Below are 19244 nucleotides of genomic sequence, written 5' to 3' on the forward strand. Positions count from 1 at the left end.
AGAGAATGGACTGGGAGTCGTCTCGCCAGGTTCCGATAATTAGGAGTGGTCTGCGTCTGCATAGGCCGATAGAAAGGCAATAAGGTTGAAAAGTGTATTTCAGGTGTATGCGAAGCGTTGTTTAAGCTGTTCAAGCGATTTGAATACTCAAGGTTACTTTTTCAATGTTGAACACATTATTGTTAGCAGTAATTTTGTTCTCACAGTAGATTGACGATTCTGGTCGCAGTGATGAAGTCTTACAGGAAAAAAATCTAACTGGAAAGGTTTTGAAAAGTAGAATTTTTTTTCGATTGATATTGAGGACGTTTTTAGACGAAATTGAATTGATAATTTTGTTTGATAAAGTATCTTATTCCTGGTTAAATATGAGCTTGTTCATGAGAACTGAATATGTGATTTTAAATTATTAGGTTTTCCTTGCATTTCTCTTGATGAGAGGATATAGTTAATGTAACCTTAGTAGTTTAAGAAAAAAAACATAAGAAAAGGAAGGATATGACCTCTTGGAAAACCTTTATCTTGCTAAAAACAAATTGTTAAAATAATTTATACTTATGTGCTGCACTGCCGTGAGATGACATTGTGACGTAGATCCAAGTGATCAGTTTTTCAGTACAGCCCAAAAACGAAAGAATTCTTCGTCACTTTGGTAAGGAAATGTATGCCAACGTCACTTTGTTTTTTTTTTTTGATTTTATGCAACGTATGAATGAGTAACAATGAGAAGGAAGATACCAAGAGATAGGTCTTCGAATAATGAATAAATTGGCATGAAAAACTCATATTCGAGAAAGTGGCACTTACGTCACTTTGTCATCTCACGGCAGTGCAGCGGTTTTACATTAGCAATGATAATAAAAATCCTTGTTTGTGGCGGATTAACTATTTCCTTTTACCACCAGAAAACCTCGGATTTTTTGCCTATCATTCAGAATCCAAAAATAATTTCAGACTTAATAATCATTTGTAAGACTTTTATTTTCCAAGCAAAAATTGTATTGCCTGGTTCGGTCATCATTCACATACCTCACTCACTAGTCACTAATTTTAGTTCAATAGAGTTACATTGCTCAAGTGAGTATTGAACTGAAGTCCTGAGTGTTGCTTTCGCAGTAAATAATAAACCGCTTTTTACAGAATCAAGTCAGTACTATTTCGTTTCGTCAACTTAGGGCTACTAAATTCGGAACTTCAGTCTTCTATTTTACAGATCATGATCTGTACGCTTTGCATTAATTTGAGTAATCCTCCTCGTCATCCTCGTCATCCTCGTCGTCCTCATCGTAATCATCAGACTCGTTATGAGGTTTGTTGTCCTCGCACAGTTCGCACGGACTATCGCACGGTTTTATCTGCTCAAACATGGGCGTCGGATCGCTCACTTTGTCGTAGCAAATATCCCCATAGGTTTGCTGCTTGGGGTTACAGGGAAATTCTTCTTCTTCGGACGATACGGGCTGATAGATACGGTTCTTACGCGAAGGCTTCAGTTCGATCACCTGGCCATTAAACTTGTGTAAACGTTCTTCCATGACGTTCGGTGGAGGTTTCGCTAGCGGTTTCACTTTAATGGCGTGTCCCTGAAAATGCAGATCGGCCTCCGATACTGACACTTGCTTCTTCCTAGCGGCCATGTTGGCCAGATGCTGACTGACCGGATCGGCGAAGTATTTTCTATGGGCATGAAGGAAAAATATTTTTTTAATATTTCTGAGTTCAGCAGTTTTCAAAATACAGATTAAAACTCAACAAATTAAATCCAGTGATAAGAGAATTACACTAGGTACACTAAGCACTCTAAATTTTCAGTTCGTTTCTTTTATCATTTACAATCGCTGTTGATCAGTGTACACTGTGCTTACTTCGGCAGTTGATGACTATCTTTAAATCCACACTCGCACGAGATATCTGGCGCGAAAAGAGGTTTTTCATCTTTCGGTGGCCTCTCAGGCCTTACGGAAGCTAAGTCGATACACGAACATACATCCTTTATCGGTTGAAATTCCACTGGGTACGTTTCTTCGCAAACTTTCATCTTGCAGAAAGCAAATGGTGGAACAGTTGATGCCCTTAGGACCTTCTGTACGCATTCACATTCATTTTTGTTGCCATGCGGACACTTTATCGCGGAAGCACCAACGATTACCAGCAGCATCAGGCTGCATATCACTATCAGCCCTAGCTTCATTCTACTAGAGTAAAAAGATAATTTTCCACTTCCCGGAACGCGATTTGCATTCGACCGTAAACTCTCACAGAAATGATCACGCGGCGACACTATGTTAAAGACTTTATACTAGCAAATAGTTTCGCTTCTTCAGATTAGCTGTAGAATTTGGTTCAAACAAGGTTGTTCAACACATAACGTGCTAAGTTTGCCATTGGTTCAGGTCTCTATAATTAGTTGCGCAATGGACCGCTGATGGTTTTGTCACATAGCAGCACGGATTGTTGTTGTTTGTAGTTCAAGTAAAAAAAATATATATCCGATAAAAGAGGTAATTCACCTGGCAGTTTTCTTGGTGCCGCTCAACAGATATTCGACAACCCGTCAACTGAAGGCTTCAGCTTATGAACTTTTTCTTAAGAAATTCTTGCCTGAATGACCGTGTATCGATATTTGTTTTGGTTGTTGAATGTTTTTCATAAATCAATTTGATATATGATTAAAAGGGGAATTTATTTTGATTTGTTTATTGTTATACACTGGGGTCTTTTTTACGCGGTTGGTTGTACCGCGTTGAAAACATCCGCGTATAAAAAAACCGCGTAATTTTTAAAAATCGCGTAAAAAAACTCCTTTCGATAATAAGATCCGATTAAAAATAATGGCACGTAAGTAAATATAAACGTGAAAAATGATATAAAAATGGTAACGAAACACACAAAATGAGTTTTGTAGGGCTTCTAAAATGAAAATTCATTGAAGAACGTGACAATAACTTTTTTATAATAATTTTGCTACATGTTTAAGCTTTCGTTTCTTAAATGGAAGTAAATCGCAACGACCCTGACTCGTATCGTTGTACAATTATTGATGTATTTTTGTTCCTTCTTCCCGAATTAACGGAAATTGCCTATTTTTTGATAATAACAGCAAATATATTAAAAATATGCATTATTTAGATTAATAAAACAGAATATCTTATTGCCATGAGCCATACGATTGATTTTTACTTTATTGGATTCACTTATACTAAACTTATTCAATACCGCGTAAAAATAATCTTCCAAATCGCGTAAAAATAATCCGCGTTATTTCAAAAAACCGCGTTAAAATAATCCGCGTAACCTATTGTAAAAAATCGCTTAAAAAAGTCGCGTATAAAAAAACCGCATAAAAATAACCCGCGTAAAAAAAGACCCCAGTGTATTGCATTTGAATGTGTTGTTTCAATAAATGCGACTGTTAAAAAACTATAAGGCTTTTGTTATGACGAGTGCGGCGCGGCGCGAACTGCGACGAAAAAGTTCGGGATCTGTTTTGACGCGCGTGAATTTTCATTACTGATAAATATTATTTCTCACCATGAGAAAAGACGCAGTTCGCGCCGCGCCGCACTCAGCATGACAAGGGCCTAAGGCTAACCAGCAATTATTTTTTAACCAAACAATACCAACAAACTTGGCTGTTTTTTAAACTCGGCTGTCAAAAACACTGAGAAGCGAAAATGATTGCGAATTGCTTTTTGAGATTTTGCAACTCTTTGATCATTGTAGAGACAAAAATCTTACGACAATTTGATTATTCAAAATATTTGTTTGATTTTACGACAGTTTTGTTTTACGTTGCCCTTATTTCTCTGCGCTGTGTGTCAACGCATCATGTCTAATAAAATTGTCTATAAACTCAGGCCTTTGAAAGCAAGGTAAGGGGTAAGGGAGGATATTTTCGGCACTAATTATAATAGAATCTCGAGGGTTAGGAACAACCTACGAAACTAATTTTTGCAGTATGGTACATTGAGATGAGAAGAAGCTACATACAATCAGCTCCGTAGGTTGTTCCTAACCCCTGAGTTTCTATTTTAATCACTGCCAAAATTACCCTCCCTTATCTTATAAGATATATAGATATATATATCTTCGATATTTTGTAGTTTAATAACTTCCCTTGATCAATAGCAGCAGACAGTTTTGGACTACATAGTCCAAAAAAGCTTTTAGCTCTGATCTCTGACTATTTTTACTACAATCGCACTCCCTTATGATGAGGGCCTCTTCAGATAGAATTTTTAATATAAGAATTTAAACATGTTGTTAGGTAGTAAGCTTCTCACTTGGTTGTAAATAAATATCTATGTATTTACTTGTAGATATTCAATAAAGACTCTAAAATTAAAAGAAATCCGCAGCCTTCGGACGTTTAGCGGTAGAAGGAATGTCTAGCAGATTATCAGTCAACACTACCGATTCCGTCGCACTGCTAGTGGATGCTGCAATCAGTGGAGTCTTTCTTCTTACAATAGCTGTTGGAGAAGGCGTGGGTCTTGCTTTCCAGCTTAAGAACGGAGTTTTAAGCGAACTATTACCGGCTGTCGGCGAACGCAGTGGACTGGGACTATTTATAAGCCCGAGTTTGTTGGATGCAAGTCTGCGTGCCGCCGGGAACATGCTAGCTAGACGGTCAAATGTGTTGCGAATCATAGGCGACGCAATATTTCGGCGAGCCGCTCCAATTGCTTTAGCTTTTTTCGAGCGTGATTTTTCAGCTGCCTTTTCTGCTAGTTGCAATCCCAAAGCTTCTCGTTTAGACGTTTCTGCAATACGAAACGATGGTCCTGAGGAGGCTGGATGAAGTGGCGTATCTCCGGCATCCAAGCGGAATGGAGTTCCTTCAATTTCACCCCATGTAAAGAGCGGACTGTCCGTAACACCTGGGCATGGAGAGGGACTTTTGACAAAACTAAAACCCCGCACAGCTGGTGTTAGTGATGCTTCTATCAGCTTTCCATCAACACCTATCTTTTCGGGAAGGCACTTTGCTTGACTGCGAGCTGCTTCTGTAATAGCTTGTTTGCTTTCCTGCTCGTTGAATGGATTAGCTTCAAGTCGAGTATTATTGTGTACGATTTCTTGTTTCTTATCGGCCAGCTCGATCTCCTCTGCTCGGGTCAATTCGACGCCGTCAGGAATATACATTATGAAATTTTTATTTCTGTATGTCCACATGTCCAGCTCCTTAAGTTTTTGCTTATTTTCGAACTGTGTCTCTATACTGGGTAAGGCTAAGCTATTCATTAAGCTTTCTTTGCTACTGCCTTCCGCTGCATACAGGACCGAAAATTTCTGCCTCATTTTCCGATCGGCTGCTTCTATGATTTCCTGAAAACTGTCGTTGTCCTCACTCGTATAGTTCTGGAGAAAGCTATCTAACGAATGCTTGTCAGCCAGTGATTTACTGCTTTTGCTGGAGCTGGTACTGGCGTTAGATCTAATGGAAGGGAGCTCTTCAGCGTTCAATGATGCGCTCGGTAGTGGAGTTTCAAAGGTAGCGGGACTTGCTGTAAAATGGGGTAAAATTAGGTATTTATATGCTCTCGTAACGTTATCACTTACGTTCTCTGGGAAGTGGAGATTTAGAATTATATTTCGAAAATATTTGCCTTAATTTCACAATGTCATTACTTGCCAGTGCATCAAGGTACTCATTTTGTGCCTTCAACTTTTGAAGATCCGGGAAAAAATCTCTCTGTATAATTTTACTCATTTCCTGTTGAAGAAAACATCATAGAATTTAGTAACATTCACAGTTCTTGTGCATATTTATTTGTTATAGGTAAAGTACCTCTAAGTAATTTTCCTCGGTAAGGATGACTTTCTTCTGTTTTACGGTTTTGGGAATAGCAGGTTTCTTAAACACAGTGACCGCTTTATCCATTTCCAACATCGCCTGCAATGCCTTTTCTCCTGGTTTAGACATTTTTGTAAATAGTTTCGATTGGATCCAGCTGGTAAATTTTGATGCTAAGTTCTCACTACGTTGTATGCAGTTTGTTTTGATCTGAAATTTTTGACAGTTGAACAGATGAGTTATGACGTCACCGTTTTATGCTCTAGTACGGCGCTAGCGAAAGGCCCAGTGTTGGATTTTGCTGCCATCTATTACTCACTGGCAGAATGCAGCGTGACCACGAGTGCAGCGTGATTAGGGTACATTCGCTAGTATTGGATCTTTTCAGTTTGAAATTACATTGGAAACGATGTATGTGTGTTTGCGTGTGTATTTGTTGCACACTGTATTCTGATTTTTTTGACGTTGACTAACGTCTATATCGAAGTTAGGCCCCTGAATTTAAAAATCTAGTAATTCAACCAGGGAAACCAGAGAAAAGTGGTCAGGTTTTGAGCGCTTATTTTGCAGTCATCTATAATCAGGTTTTCGAGGTTTTGGCATCAATCGATCAGAAATTCTTTTACGGTTAAATTTATGTAACAAAAACAAACTATTGTTTGAGATACACTATTGAAAAATTGGTAATTAATATCGATTGTCTAAATCATACCGCGCAGCCAATCACTACCTCTCTTCCCAAGCACAGTCGACACTAACGGATACAATCGATCTGACTTTGTTGTTATTGTTGTTGTCACTTTCTGTTTCCGATGTTTATGCTGCTGCTAGCGGAAAAAACCTTGCAAATATGCATCTTTTTGTTGGTGTTAATTTTACGACAGCGGCCGGCGCCCCATCATTCTGATTCCAAAACCGCACCAGTGACATGCGGACGCTAGGTGATAGCAGCTGAAAGGAGGAAATACAAAATAGTACCGGTCATCTCGTGCCGGTTTCACCCGTAATGCTGGTGGCTTTAGTAGTAAATGGCTACTGCAAAACACTTAAATGGCTGGAATTCTGGACGGACTAACCAGGAAACTATAATCGGCAACTGGCACCTTTTGGTGCCTCGAAATTTTGGTACAGAAGCGGCTAATTGAATTTTCTGTTTTACCAAATGATGCTGCTAGCGGAAAAAACCTTGCAAAAATGCATGTTTGTGTTGGTGTTAATATTATGACAGCGGCCGGCGCAGCTTTCAAGAAACATTTGTCTCTTCCATTCCATCATTTATGTAGCCCATCCCTCTTTTAATTTATCTGACGAAGCCTTGGTATAAAACGTACCGTTCGAACATTTCACCCCATCAGTTTCATTACTAAACCGTACCGGCTACATACGGACGCTATCTTGAAAGAATTCTGGACGGACTGACCAAAAACATGGATATATTCGGCACCTGGCCCCTTTTGGTGCCTCGAAATTTTGTTACAGAAGCGGCTGATTGAATTTTCTGTTTTATTACAAAATGCTGCTGCTAGCGGAAAAAACCTTGCAAATATGCATCTTTTTGTTGGTGTTAATTTACGACAGCGGCCGGCGCCCCATCATTCTGATTCCAAAACCGCACCAGTGACATGCGGACGCTAGGTGATAGCAGCTGAAAGGAGGAAATACAAAATAGTACCGGTCATCTCGTGCCGGTTTCACCCGTTATGCTGGTGGCTCTTAGTAGATTAACCAGAAAACAACAATGTAATCGGCAACTGGCACCTTTTGGTGCCTCTAAATTTTGTTACAGAAGCGGCAAATTGAATTTTCTGTTTTACCAAATGATGCTGCTAGCGGAAAAAACCTTGCAAAAATGCATGTTTGTGTTGGTGTTAATATTATGACAGCGGCCGGCGCAGCTTTCAAGAAACATTTGTCTCTTCCATTCCATCATTTATGTAGCCCATCCCTCTTTTAATTTATCTGACGAAGCCTTGGTATAAAACGTACCGTTCGAACATTTCACCCCATCAGTTTCATTACTAAACCGTACCGGCTACATACGGACGCTATCTTGAAAGAATTCTGGACGGACTGACCAAAAACATGGATATATTCGGCACCTGGCCCCTTTTGGTGCCTCGAAATTTTGTTACAGAAGCGGCTAATTGAATTTTCTGTTTTATTACAAAATGCTGCTGCTAGCGGAAAAAACCTTGCAAATATGCATCTTTTTGTTGGTGTTAATTTTACGACAGCGGCCGGCGCCCCATCATTCTGATTCCAAAACCGCACCAGTGACATGCGGACGCTAGGTGATAGCAGCTGAAAGGAGGAAATACAAAATAGTACCGGTCATCTCGTGCCGGTTTCACCCGTTATGCTGGTGGCTCTTAGTAGATTAACCAGAAAACAACAATGTAATCGGCAACTGGCACCTTTTGGTGCCTCTAAATTTTGTTACAGAAGCGGCAAATTGAATTTTCTGTTTTACCAAATGCTGCTGCTAGCGGAAAAAACCTTGCAAAAATGCATGTTTGTGTTGGTGTTAATATTATGACAGCGGCCGGCGCAGCTTTCAAGAAACATTTGTCTCTTCCATTCCATCATTTATGTAGCCCATCCCTCTTTTAATTTATCTGACGAAGCCTTGGTATAAAACGTACCGTTCGAACATTTCACCCCATCAGTTTCATTACTAAACCGTACCGGCTACATACGGACGCTATCTTGAAAGAATTCTGGACGGACTGACCAAAAACATGGATATATTCGGCACCTGGCCCCTTTTGGTGCCTCGAAATTTTGTTACAGAAGCGGCTAATTGAATTTTCTGTTTTATTACAAAATGCTGCTGCTAGCGGAAAAAACCTTGCAAATATGCATCTTTTTGTTGGTGTTAATTTTACGACAGCGGCCGGCGCCCCATCATCCTGATTCCAAAACCGCACCAGTGACACGCGGACGCTAGGTGATAGCAGCTGAAAGGAGGAAATACAAAATAGTACCGGTCATCTCGTGCCGGTTTCACCCGTAATGCTGGTGACTTTAGTAGTAAATGGCTACTGCAAAACACTTAAATGGCTGGAATTCTGGACGGACTAACCAGGAAACTATAATCGGCAACTGGCACCTTTTGGTGCCTCTAAATTTTGTTACAGAAGCGGCAAATTGAATTTTCTGTTTTACCAAATGATGCTGCTAGCGGAAAAAACCTTGCAAAAATGCATGTTTGTGTTGGTGTTAATATTATGACAGCGGCCGGCGCAGCTTTCAAGAAACATTTGTCTCTTCCATTCCATCATTTATGTAGCCCATCCCTCTTTTAATTTATCTGACGAAGCCTTGGTATAAAACGTACCGTTCGAACATTTCACCCCATCAGTTTCATTACTAAACCGTACCGGCTACATACGGACGCTATCTTGAAAGAATTCTGGACGGACTGACCAAAAACATGGATATATTCGGCACCTGGCCCCTTTTGGTGCCTCGAAATTTTGTTACAGAAGCGGCTAATTGAATTTTCTGTTTTATTACAAAATGCTGCTGCTAGCGGAAAAAACCTTGCAAATATGCATCTTTTTGTTGGTGTTAATTTTACGACAGCGGCCGGCGCCCCATCATTCTGATTCCAAAACCGCACCAGTGACATGCGGACGCTAGGTGATAGCAGCTGAAAGGAGAAAATACAAAATAGTACCGGTCATCTCGTGCCGGTTTCACCCGTTATGCTGGTGGCTCTTAGTAGATTAACCAGAAAACAACAATGTAATCGGCAACTGGCACCTTTTGGTGCCTCTAAATTTTGTTACAGAAGCGGCAAATTGAATTTTCTGTTTTACCAAATGCTGCTGCTAGCGGAAAAAACCTTGCAAAAATGCATGTTTGTGTTGGTGTTAATATTATGACAGCGGCCGGCGCAGCTTTCAAGAAACATTTGTCTCTTCCATTCCATCATTTATGTAGCCCATCCCTCTTTTAATTTATCTGACGAAGCCTTGGTATAAAACGTACCGTTCGAACATTTCACCCCATCAGTTTCATTACTAAACCGTACCGGCTACATACGGACGCTATCTTGAAAGAATTCTGGACGGACTGACCAAAAACATGGATATATTCGGCACCTGGCCCCTTTTGGTGCCTCGAAATTTTGTTACAGAAGCGGCTAATTGAATTTTCTGTTTTATTACAAAATGCTGCTGCTAGCGGAAAAAACCTTGCAAATATGCATCTTTTTGTTGGTGTTAATTTTACGACAGCGGCCGGCGCCCCATCATTCTGATTCCAAAACCGCACCAGTGACATGCGGACGCTAGGTGATAGCAGCTGAAAGGAGGAAATACAAAATAGTACCGGTCATCTCGTGCCGGTTTCACCCGTTATGCTGGTGGCTCTTAGTAGATTAACCAGAAAACAACAATGTAATCGGCAACTGGCACCTTTTGGTGCCTCTAAATTTTGTTACAGAAGCGGCAAATTGAATTTTCTGTTTTACCAAATGCTGCTGCTAGCGGAAAAAAACCTTGCAAAAATGCATGTTTGTGTTGGTGTTAATATTATGACAGCGGCCGGCGCAGCTTTCAAGAAACATTTGTCTCTTCCATTCCATCATTTATGTAGCCCATCCCTCTTTTAATTTATCTGACGAAGCCTTGGTATAAAACGTACCGTTCGAACATTTCACCCCATCAGTTTCATTACTAAACCGTACCGGCTACATACGGACGCTATCTTGAAAGAATTCTGGACGGACTGACCAAAAACATGGATTAATTCGGCACCTGGCCCCTTTTGGTGCCTCGAAATTTTGTTACAGAAGCGGCTAATTGAATTTTCTGTTTTATTACAAAATGCTGCTGCTAGCGGAAAAAACCTTGCAAATATGCATCTTTTTGTTGGTGTTAATTTTACGACAGCGGCCGGCGCCCCATCATTCTGATTCCAAAACCGCACCAGTGACATGCGGACGCCAGGTTATAGCAGCTGAAAGGAGGAAATACAAAATAGTACCGGTCATCTCGTGCCGGTTTCACCCGTTATGCTGGTGGCTTAAGTAGTAAATGGCTACTGCAAAACACTTAAATGGCTGGAATTCTGGACGGACTAACCAGGAAGCTATAATCGGCAACTGGCACCTTTTGTTGCCTCGAAATTTTGGTACAGAAGCGGCTAATTGAATTTTCTGTTTTACCAAATGCTGCTGCTAGCGGAAAAAACCTTGCAAAAATGCATGTTTGTGTTGGTGTTAATATTACGACAGCGGCCGGCGCAGCTTTCAAGAAACATTTGTCTCTACCATTCCATCATCTATGTAGCCCCGCCTTCTTTCTAATTATCTGACGAAGCCTTGGTATAAAACGTATTGTTCGAACATTTCACCCCATCAGTTTCATTAATAAACCGTACCGGATACATACGGACGCTCGGTGTTAGCAGCTGAAAGGAGGAAAAACAAAATAGTACCGGTCATCTCGTGCCGGTTTCACCCGTGATGCTGGTGGCTGTTAGTAATAAATAGCTACTGCAAAATACTAAAATGGCTGGAATTCTGGACGGACTAACCAGTAAACGAGAATGATCGGCAACTGGTACCTTTTGGTGCTTCGAAATTTTGTTACAGAAGTTTTGTAAAAGAAGCGTTGCAATTCCCTCTACTATTTGCTTCAATGGATTTTTTTTTTATAAGAATACGGTAGTCAACGTCATGCGGTCGTGTCTTGAATACCACCCTCCTACTTTTTTATTTTGAAACGTATTACACACTTCAACGAACTCGAAACATTCTCGTAGCTTTCGTCTGATGAACACCAATATAAAAAGTTATAATTTGGTAACTTTGAGCCGTTTGGATGACTATATATGTGAGTAATGCATCTATTTTACTAATTGCAGTATTCGGCGGCCATTCCTAGAACTAGTTTTCTTTTCCACCCTCGTGTTTTTCATTGCTTCCGGTATTTCACAGATTTTATAACTACACACTTAATTTATCTCGGCAAACTTCCCAACAGCTGATCGCGCTCGGCGAAGTTTTTATAAAATGTCAGCAATATATTTCGACGAACATTCAGCAAATATATCGATCTACCGTGAACCAGCAACTATTGACATCTTGTTTGCCGAAGTGCTTGAAAATTCCGCCGAAAACTTGTAGAACTTACTTACTTTACTTTTTTGGCTAACGGACCGTTCACCGGTCCAGGGCCGAACGAATTAGAGATGTCCAGCTTCTTCTGTCTTGGGCAGCCGTTCTCCAGTCTCCCCGTACACCAGCAGATCGTGCATCTTCTTGCACCGCGCACATCCACCGCGTGCGAGGCCTACCACGGAGTCGACGGCCTCTTCCTGGTTCTCTACTGAAGATAGTTTTGGCGGCTCCCTCGTCAGACATCCTGGTTACATGTCCAGCCCACTGAAACCTGCCCCGCTGTATTACTTTCACTATATCAGCATGTTTGTATACCTGGTACAACTCGTGATTCATGCGTCTGCGCCACACTCCATCTTCCAGTTTGCCGCCAAGTATCGATCGCAGAACTTTACGCTCAAAAACTCCGTGCACTCGTCAATCAGCTTCCTTCAGTGTCCATGCTTCATGTCCGTAAAGGGCCACCGGGAGTATCAGCGTCCTATACAGCGCTAGTTTTGTGCGAGTTTGCAAACAACGGGACCTTAGCTGGTTACGCAGTCCGTAGAAAGCCCTGTTCACAGCTGCAACTCGTCGTTTCACTTCACGGCTCATATCGTTGTCACATGTCACAAGCGTACCAAGATAAACGAATTCGTCAACCACTTCAAATCGTTCCCCATCTATCTCCACCTCAGCACCAACACCATGGGGACTCCCACGCTCTCTGCCAGCTACCATGTACTTCGTTTTGGCAGAGTTAATGACAAGTCCCAATCTCGCTGCTTCTCTCTTAAAAGGTACGAAAGCCTCCTCCACGGCCTTACGGTTGATACCGATGATATCGACGTCGTCCGCAAAACCAAGAAGCATGTGAGATTTCGTGATGATCGTACCGTTTCTTTCGACGTTTGCTTTTCGTACTGCACCCTCAAGAGCGATGTTAAACAGCAGGTTGGAGAGCGCATCCCCCTGCTTCAGTCCATCCAACGTTACGAAAGCGGCTGATGTCTCGCCAGCTATCCGCACGTACGATTTTGATCCCTCCAGTGTCATACTACTCAGCTTTATTAGTTTCGTAGGGAAACCGTGTTCCAGCATGATCTGCCACAGCTCGTTTCTTTTCACTGAGTCGTATGCCGCCCTGAAGTCAACAAACAGATGGTGTGTCGGTAAGTTGTACTCCCGGAACTTATCGAGGATCTGTCGCAGGGTGAAAATTTGATCCGTCGTGGAACGCCCTTGTCGAAAACCAGCCTGGTATTCGCCAACAAAGGATTCCGTTAACGGTCTCAATCTGAAGAACAGGATACGGGAGAGCACTTTATATGCGGAGTTGAGCAACGTTACCCCTCGATAGTTGCCACAATCCAATCGATGGCCCTTCTTATAGGTAGGGCATACGAGGCCTTCCAACCAGTCGTTCGGCATTTGTTCGTCCTCCCAGATTCTTAGTATTATCTGGTGGACCGCATAGTACAGCCGCTCGCTTCCCGCTTTTAGAAGTTCGGCCGGGATACCGTCCTTCCCAGCGGCCTTGCCGTTTTTCAGCTCACTAATCGCCTTTTTCACCTCCTCCTGTGTTGGTGGCTCCACAGCTTGTTCGTCACTCATAATCGTCATCCTGCTCTGCTCATCCGGCTCCTCACCGTTCAATAGCGCCTGAAAATGCTCCTTCCACCTGGCTGCAACCGTCGGTTTATCGGTAAGCAGGTTGCCGTCCTTGTCATTACACATGACCGGCACAGGGAAATTTCTGCTTCTGACTCTGTTGACAGTTCTACAGAATCTCCGCACGTCGTTTTCAGCATAGCTGTCCTCTGCGCTGGCGAGCACCTGCTCCTCGTACTCGCGCTTCTTCCGACGGTGGGTTCTATTTTCGGCAGCTCTTGCCACCCTGTACCTCTCTCTGTTCTGACGCGTAGCCGCAGTGAGCATGCGGCTCCTGGCACGGTTCTTCTCATATGTCGCTCTCTGGCACTCGGCATCGAACCAGCCGTTAGGCTGTCTACCACGCGTCGTACCTACCACCTCTCTCGCAGTCGTTTCGATACTGCTCCACAGCCCATTTATGTCTTCCACTCCTTCCTCCTGCTGTTCTGCGATCCGTTGATCCAGCTCTCTGGCGTATTCTGCTGCCAAGCCATCAGCTTTCAACCGCTGAACGTTGAAACGCGTCGTCCTCTCTGTGCGAGATTTCAGCACGTTCGACAACCGTGCGCGGATCTTACAAACGACGAGATAATGGTCAGAGTCAATGTTTGGTCCCCGAAAAGACCTAACATCAGTAACATCCGAAAAGTGCCGACCGTCAATCAGTACATGATCGATCTGGGAGCAGGCTTCTCCATTTGGATGCCTCCAGGTGTGTTTTCGAATATTCAAACGTGGAAAATAGGAGCTACATATGGCCATTCTTCTGGCCGCGGCAAAGTTTATCAGTCTCAGGCCGTTTTCATTGGTTGACGAGCGGAGGCTTTGCCTTCCAATGACCGGACGGAAGAATTCCTCCCTCCCAACCTGTGCGTTTGCGTCTCCGATGACGACTTTTACGTCGTGTTTTGGGCACTCGTCATAGATTCGCTCAAGCTTGTCATAGAACTCATCTTTGACTTCATCGGATTTGTCGTTTGTCGGTGCGTAGGTGTTGATTAAACTGTAGTTGAAGAATTTGCCCTTAATCCTCAACACGCATATACGGTCATCTACGGGCCTCCACCGGATGACTCTTGTTTTCTGATTTCCCAGCACTACGAAACCGACGCCCCGTTCCGCTGCTTTGCCGCCACTGTAGTAGATGTGGTACTTGAAAGAAGTGCGTGCAATAGGATCTACTGCACGGAATTCCCTTTCTCCGGAATTTGGCCACCGAACCTCCTGAATCGCTGCGATTTCGACTCCCTGCCGCTGTAGTCCTCGAGCAAGCAAGCCAGCCCGCGCCGGTTCATTGAGAGATCGGACGTTCCAAGTACCCAATTTCCAATCGTTTACCTTAGTCTTTTCCCGTGTTCGTAGCCTAGGTCTTTGCCGATTGATCCGTTCCGTATTTCTAAATTCGTTGTTCGTGGTTGATGAAAGGTTTCGGTATGATACCTTACCAGGGTCGCGATACCTACATCCTGCTGATGGGGCTGCCATCTTAGGTGTAGCTGGCGGGGTACAGCATTCCATAATTCAGCCGCCCGCTCCGGGTCAGACGCTGTCGTACGCCGCCCCTATGGGGATACAGCCGCGTACAACCCCCTTTCCAGTCAGCATACGACCATAGTTTCCACCGGGGTTGGTTACCCGATCTCCGCTAAGGTTACTCGTATTCCGGTCGGCACCACGTGGAGGTTGGGATAGGAGCTGCTGGACAGAGGTGAATGGCCACATTAGGGTCTCAAGTTACACGTGTCAAATAGTTTCTGCTATTTTTTTTTTGAAAGTTTTACCTTCATATTGTAGTTTTTGATCAGCCGTTTTGTATCGGGGGCTGAAATGTTTACCGCGACCTTTTGCCGCTAAACCAAAAGGCAAAATTATAAAGCCAACTTATGGAATATTAGTTTATCAGTATAGATAAGAGCTGAATGACCCCTCAGGTTAAAGGCTCTATAATAAAAATCAATCAATCAATCAATTATCAGTATAGACTTACTGTCTCCTCTTATAGAAAACCGTAAATCAATATTTTTCAATAAGCAAATTGTATTAACAGTCACATCACGATGTATAATTTACATTAAACCTATTATTTTTTTCACTTAAAATATTGAACAATGAAATAATTTTTTTCGCTCACGGACAAAATACTATGAGTTTCGACAGATAGCATTTTTCAATTCATTTCCCATAAAATAGGCAATCTCACAAAGATATTTCGTTCAAATATGTCTTATACCAATTACAGGTTACAATTTAGATAAATTTATACGCAATGCTCACACCTATTATTTATAATTCATAAACAATAAAAACTTTTGAACTCACTTTCGAGAAATAATCAAAATATACGCTGAAATCGAAACTCCTTAATTTCTTGAAAAAAATTGTAACTGATTTATGTTCTCTCTGTTCATCATTAACCCTCTAGTACCCAATGCTGCCATTATGCGGGCTTCAGTCGAAGTTCTGAAAAGCTTCAATAAATACTTAAAAAGTGTTTATAATGACACACAGTGATTCTAGCGAAGCCCGTCTAGACATTAACTTGGACACTAGAGGTATAAGGTGATGGCTCAAATTTAACTTTTTAATTCGGCAAGGAATTACAAAGACCCAGCAATAAATTTTAAGTGTATACGTTTCACCGCCAGGTGGATTAAATCTGGTTTTTTATTTTAAGCACAGTGGAACCTCTATCAGTCAGTATCGTGAACATATATTTGATATGACACCATATTTATAGCTTACCTGATTCGATGGTAATAATGTGCACTCGATGGTAACAAATTTTGCACTGCTGTTTGGTCATAGCTTAGTGCAAATTTGTGATACCCCTCAGTTAGAGATCACCGTCTAAGAGATTTGGAGCGTAAAAGCAACGCATGTTTGCGCATAGTATGATTTTAAACATGCAAGTGATGTAGACCTCGAAGCTGCTTTCGACCGACTTTATAAACTGTTGCACTGCTGCACGATATTTGCCGTTTTGGTGCAAAACTGAGATTTTCAAGTGGCTGAAATCATTTCAGAACAATAGCAAATTGAACTGGGCGCTGAAGTTTCGTTTACGAACCTTTCTGGAGTGCTACAGGTGAGCAATCTAGGACCGCTTGTTTCGGTTTAACGCTTAACGGTAGTAGATTTATTTACACCGATCAATGGAAATATACTTGATGATATTTAAATTAACGTTCGAACCAAGCCAGGGAATATTACTTTTTGATTTGATGCGAACCGGTGCCGTGCCTTTCAATTTTCGGTTGAGCAAACAGAGTATATGCTATTTTTTCTTCCAGGTCGTAAATCATTTCACACTCACGTTTCAACTGATAGATAAAGTGCTCGGAATATTCGAAATCGTGAGTATTGTCTAATGACATCGCTCTGCAGATCTCTGGAAACACAGCACTGATAAAAATGTATTTTCTGCGGAAAATTAATTAGAATAATTTAAACACTGTCGATTCAACATGATAAATAAGGCTTTTTGTAGCATATTTTGATTTGGTTTATCGTACAATTCGTACTCGTCGTCTTGAAACATTCCGTTCAATAAATTAAAAAACAAAAGAATATAAGTTTTAGTCTACAAAACTTATATGTGAAAATTAATGTTCAAACAAAAAATTCAAAGCAAACCTTCCACAATAAAATCAACTAAAGTTGATAATCCTCAGGACAAACCTCCGATGCGCATTCAATCACGCTAATTAGTTAAAATCAACCTCTAATTGGTGCATAATACCTTAACCGTGACACTTATCACCGAACCGTGGTGTGAGACGGAGTCGTGAGAATCACAAGTGTAGAACGCTGCAGCCACACATACGAGCTGTCAAGCCGTAGTAATTGATTGGCTCAAAAACGGGCGCGCGAAGTCTTGGTCGCTTGTCTAATATGCTCTCATATTCTGTCTGCCCTCTTCACACTGGATACCTTTCTAGCTCTAAGACACTGCTGATCGCCGATCGTCTGCCGATGATGATGGCGGTGCGGATGACTGTAACCAGATGCTAACGTTACTTGCCTGACGTCGCGCTCGGCATGCAGTTGTTTAGTTCCGAGACGCATCAGTGTCAATCATAGAGTCACTTTGCAGGAAGCCGCTCTGCTTTATAGTTATTCTACACACAGTCACACATTTTTAGTTATAGTGAGAAAATTGCATTACCGCAAAAATTAAGACTATTAAATTCAAGCTACACAGTACGATTTGAAAAGAAAATTCATTGCAAAGAGTAATAAAGTCTAACTCAACTTTTGGACCTCCCACATCAGCATTTTTGAAAAACCGATTAGCCGAACCTCTCAAGTTCTGTTGTAAAACATGTTTGTTAGTCCTTTTGCTAGTCTGGTTCATATTACCCTGTTGCACAGCAGGACCGAGCTCAGCTCCTTTCGAACGCTGTGGTATACTTGGGTCGACGAGACAGGAGAAATGCATAAATAATGTGCAACTTTCTGACGCTGCATATGCATTTGTTTAACATCCGCCATAATCTGTTCCCATCATCGAAGGGTTAGAAGTGGCTCAGAAGGTTATCCTGTGTGTACATGACAATTTTAACACCACTTTACTTTTTTAAGTTACACACCGTTTGCCCTTCTGAAGTGCAGATGCACTTTTCTGTTTTCCCCTCTGCTGTGTGCCTTTTTCCACGGGTGGTGGGTTACGGTTCGGAAAATTTATTGCCCATTTCCCATTTTCGAAGGCATAAATTTGTATGGCAATGTGGTCCCGGACATTTATCTTTTCTTCTTGCCAAATGCACCGTAGAGTCAGGACGTGGCCGGGAGCAGCATCCAAAGTTGAACTTAATAACGAATGATGGTTTAATGTTTCAGGTCACCCACGGCAGTCAAGAAGAATGGCAGAAAGAATGCTGGGTAGATTTGGTCTTCTCGGGAGCATGACAAATGGGCCGAATAAATGTGTCAAAATAGACCATAAATTATACACGTTCCTATATGTGATGGTGGAGAAGTTATTTCTTCCCACTACAAACGTTTGTTTTTCTTCTTCATATTTGTCACAACACTACGTGTTGATAACCGCACTGCCAGCTGGTGACGAAAGTTACATCCTTTCTCTCGGTAGATGATATGCTTTGAGCTCCGAACTTATCGAACTAATTATTTTTTTCATTATATAATTTCTAACGCTTGCAGCATTAGAATGTTGTTTTTACGAAGTTGTTAACTTCAACTATAGCTAGTGATCGACATCGGATTCGGTGTATGCGATCCGAAATCCGATTGGAACAGAATCTTAGAACTCCGATTTTGTTTCAGAACGGAACTGGAACGATGCGAATTATCTACTCGCACGATGATAAACAATTTAGATAAAAAATTCAACATATACCAAAGATATGCAAAATCGGGTGGCCAATCTTGTAGGAAACCCGAACGAAGTTCAAACGTTCACCTGATTATTTTTTGAAGTAGAATACTTCTTTCAGAAAGTTCGGCTACATAGGGATGTGAAATGAAAATCTAAAACCGAAAAAAAATGCCAATTATGTCCAATTTCAAATGCTAATAAATCGGTTAGTATTTGATGGATTTCCTTCGTTCTTGCAGCAATAGATTGGAAAATCTTCTAAGATTCTTTCCAAATGAAGATGATTGTAGTTTTATTATTCATACTATTGTACTATTGAAAATAGTCAAGCCTTGTCAAAACGAAAA

General features: G+C 41.6%; 2 protein-coding genes across 2 annotated transcripts; both read right to left on the reverse strand.

Annotated features, from left to right (window-relative positions):
- Positions 1 to 1066: 1066 nt before the first annotated feature.
- On the reverse strand, positions 1067 to 2523 carry LOC129731615 (uncharacterized). The gene is made up of 2 exons (XM_055691736.1): positions 1866 to 2523; positions 1067 to 1677 (listed from the first exon to the last, which is right to left on the reverse strand). Exons 1-2 carry the CDS (start codon positions 2189 to 2191, stop codon positions 1236 to 1238), a joined length of 768 nt encoding a protein of 255 aa, XP_055547711.1. The 5' UTR covers positions 2192 to 2523; the 3' UTR covers positions 1067 to 1235.
- A 1760-nt stretch (positions 2524 to 4283) lies between these two features.
- On the reverse strand, positions 4284 to 6011 carry LOC129729342 (splicing factor ESS-2 homolog). Its single transcript, XM_055687857.1, has 3 exons — positions 5792 to 6011; positions 5563 to 5716; positions 4284 to 5507 (listed from the first exon to the last, which is right to left on the reverse strand). Exons 1-3 carry the CDS (start codon positions 5924 to 5926, stop codon positions 4342 to 4344), a joined length of 1455 nt encoding a protein of 484 aa, XP_055543832.1. The 5' UTR covers positions 5927 to 6011; the 3' UTR covers positions 4284 to 4341.
- Between the last annotated feature and the right edge of the window lie 13233 nt (positions 6012 to 19244).

The sequence above is a fragment of the Wyeomyia smithii genome, chromosome 3 (genome assembly GCF_029784165.1).
Source record: "Wyeomyia smithii strain HCP4-BCI-WySm-NY-G18 chromosome 3, ASM2978416v1, whole genome shotgun sequence".
NCBI lineage: Eukaryota > Metazoa > Arthropoda > Insecta > Diptera > Culicidae > Wyeomyia > Wyeomyia smithii.

Excerpts from the sequence above, each read along its gene's own strand:
- LOC129731615 (XM_055691736.1), bottom strand. The coding sequence starts at position 2,191 with ATGAAGCTAGGGCTGATAGTGATATGCAGCCTGATGCTGCTGGTAATC. Across the intron at positions 1,678-1,865 it reads GATAGTCATCAACTGCCGAA|AAAATACTTCGCCGATCCGG; the intron begins GTAAGCACAGTG and ends TCATGCCCATAG.
- LOC129729342 (XM_055687857.1), bottom strand. The coding sequence starts at position 5,926 with ATGTCTAAACCAGGAGAAAAGGCATTGCAGGCGATGTTGGAAATGGAT. Across the intron at positions 5,717-5,791 it reads CCGAGGAAAATTACTTAGAG|GAAATGAGTAAAATTATACA; the intron begins GTACTTTACCTA and ends TTTCTTCAACAG. Across the intron at positions 5,508-5,562 it reads ATCTCCACTTCCCAGAGAAC|CAAGTCCCGCTACCTTTGAA; the intron begins GTAAGTGATAAC and ends CCCATTTTACAG.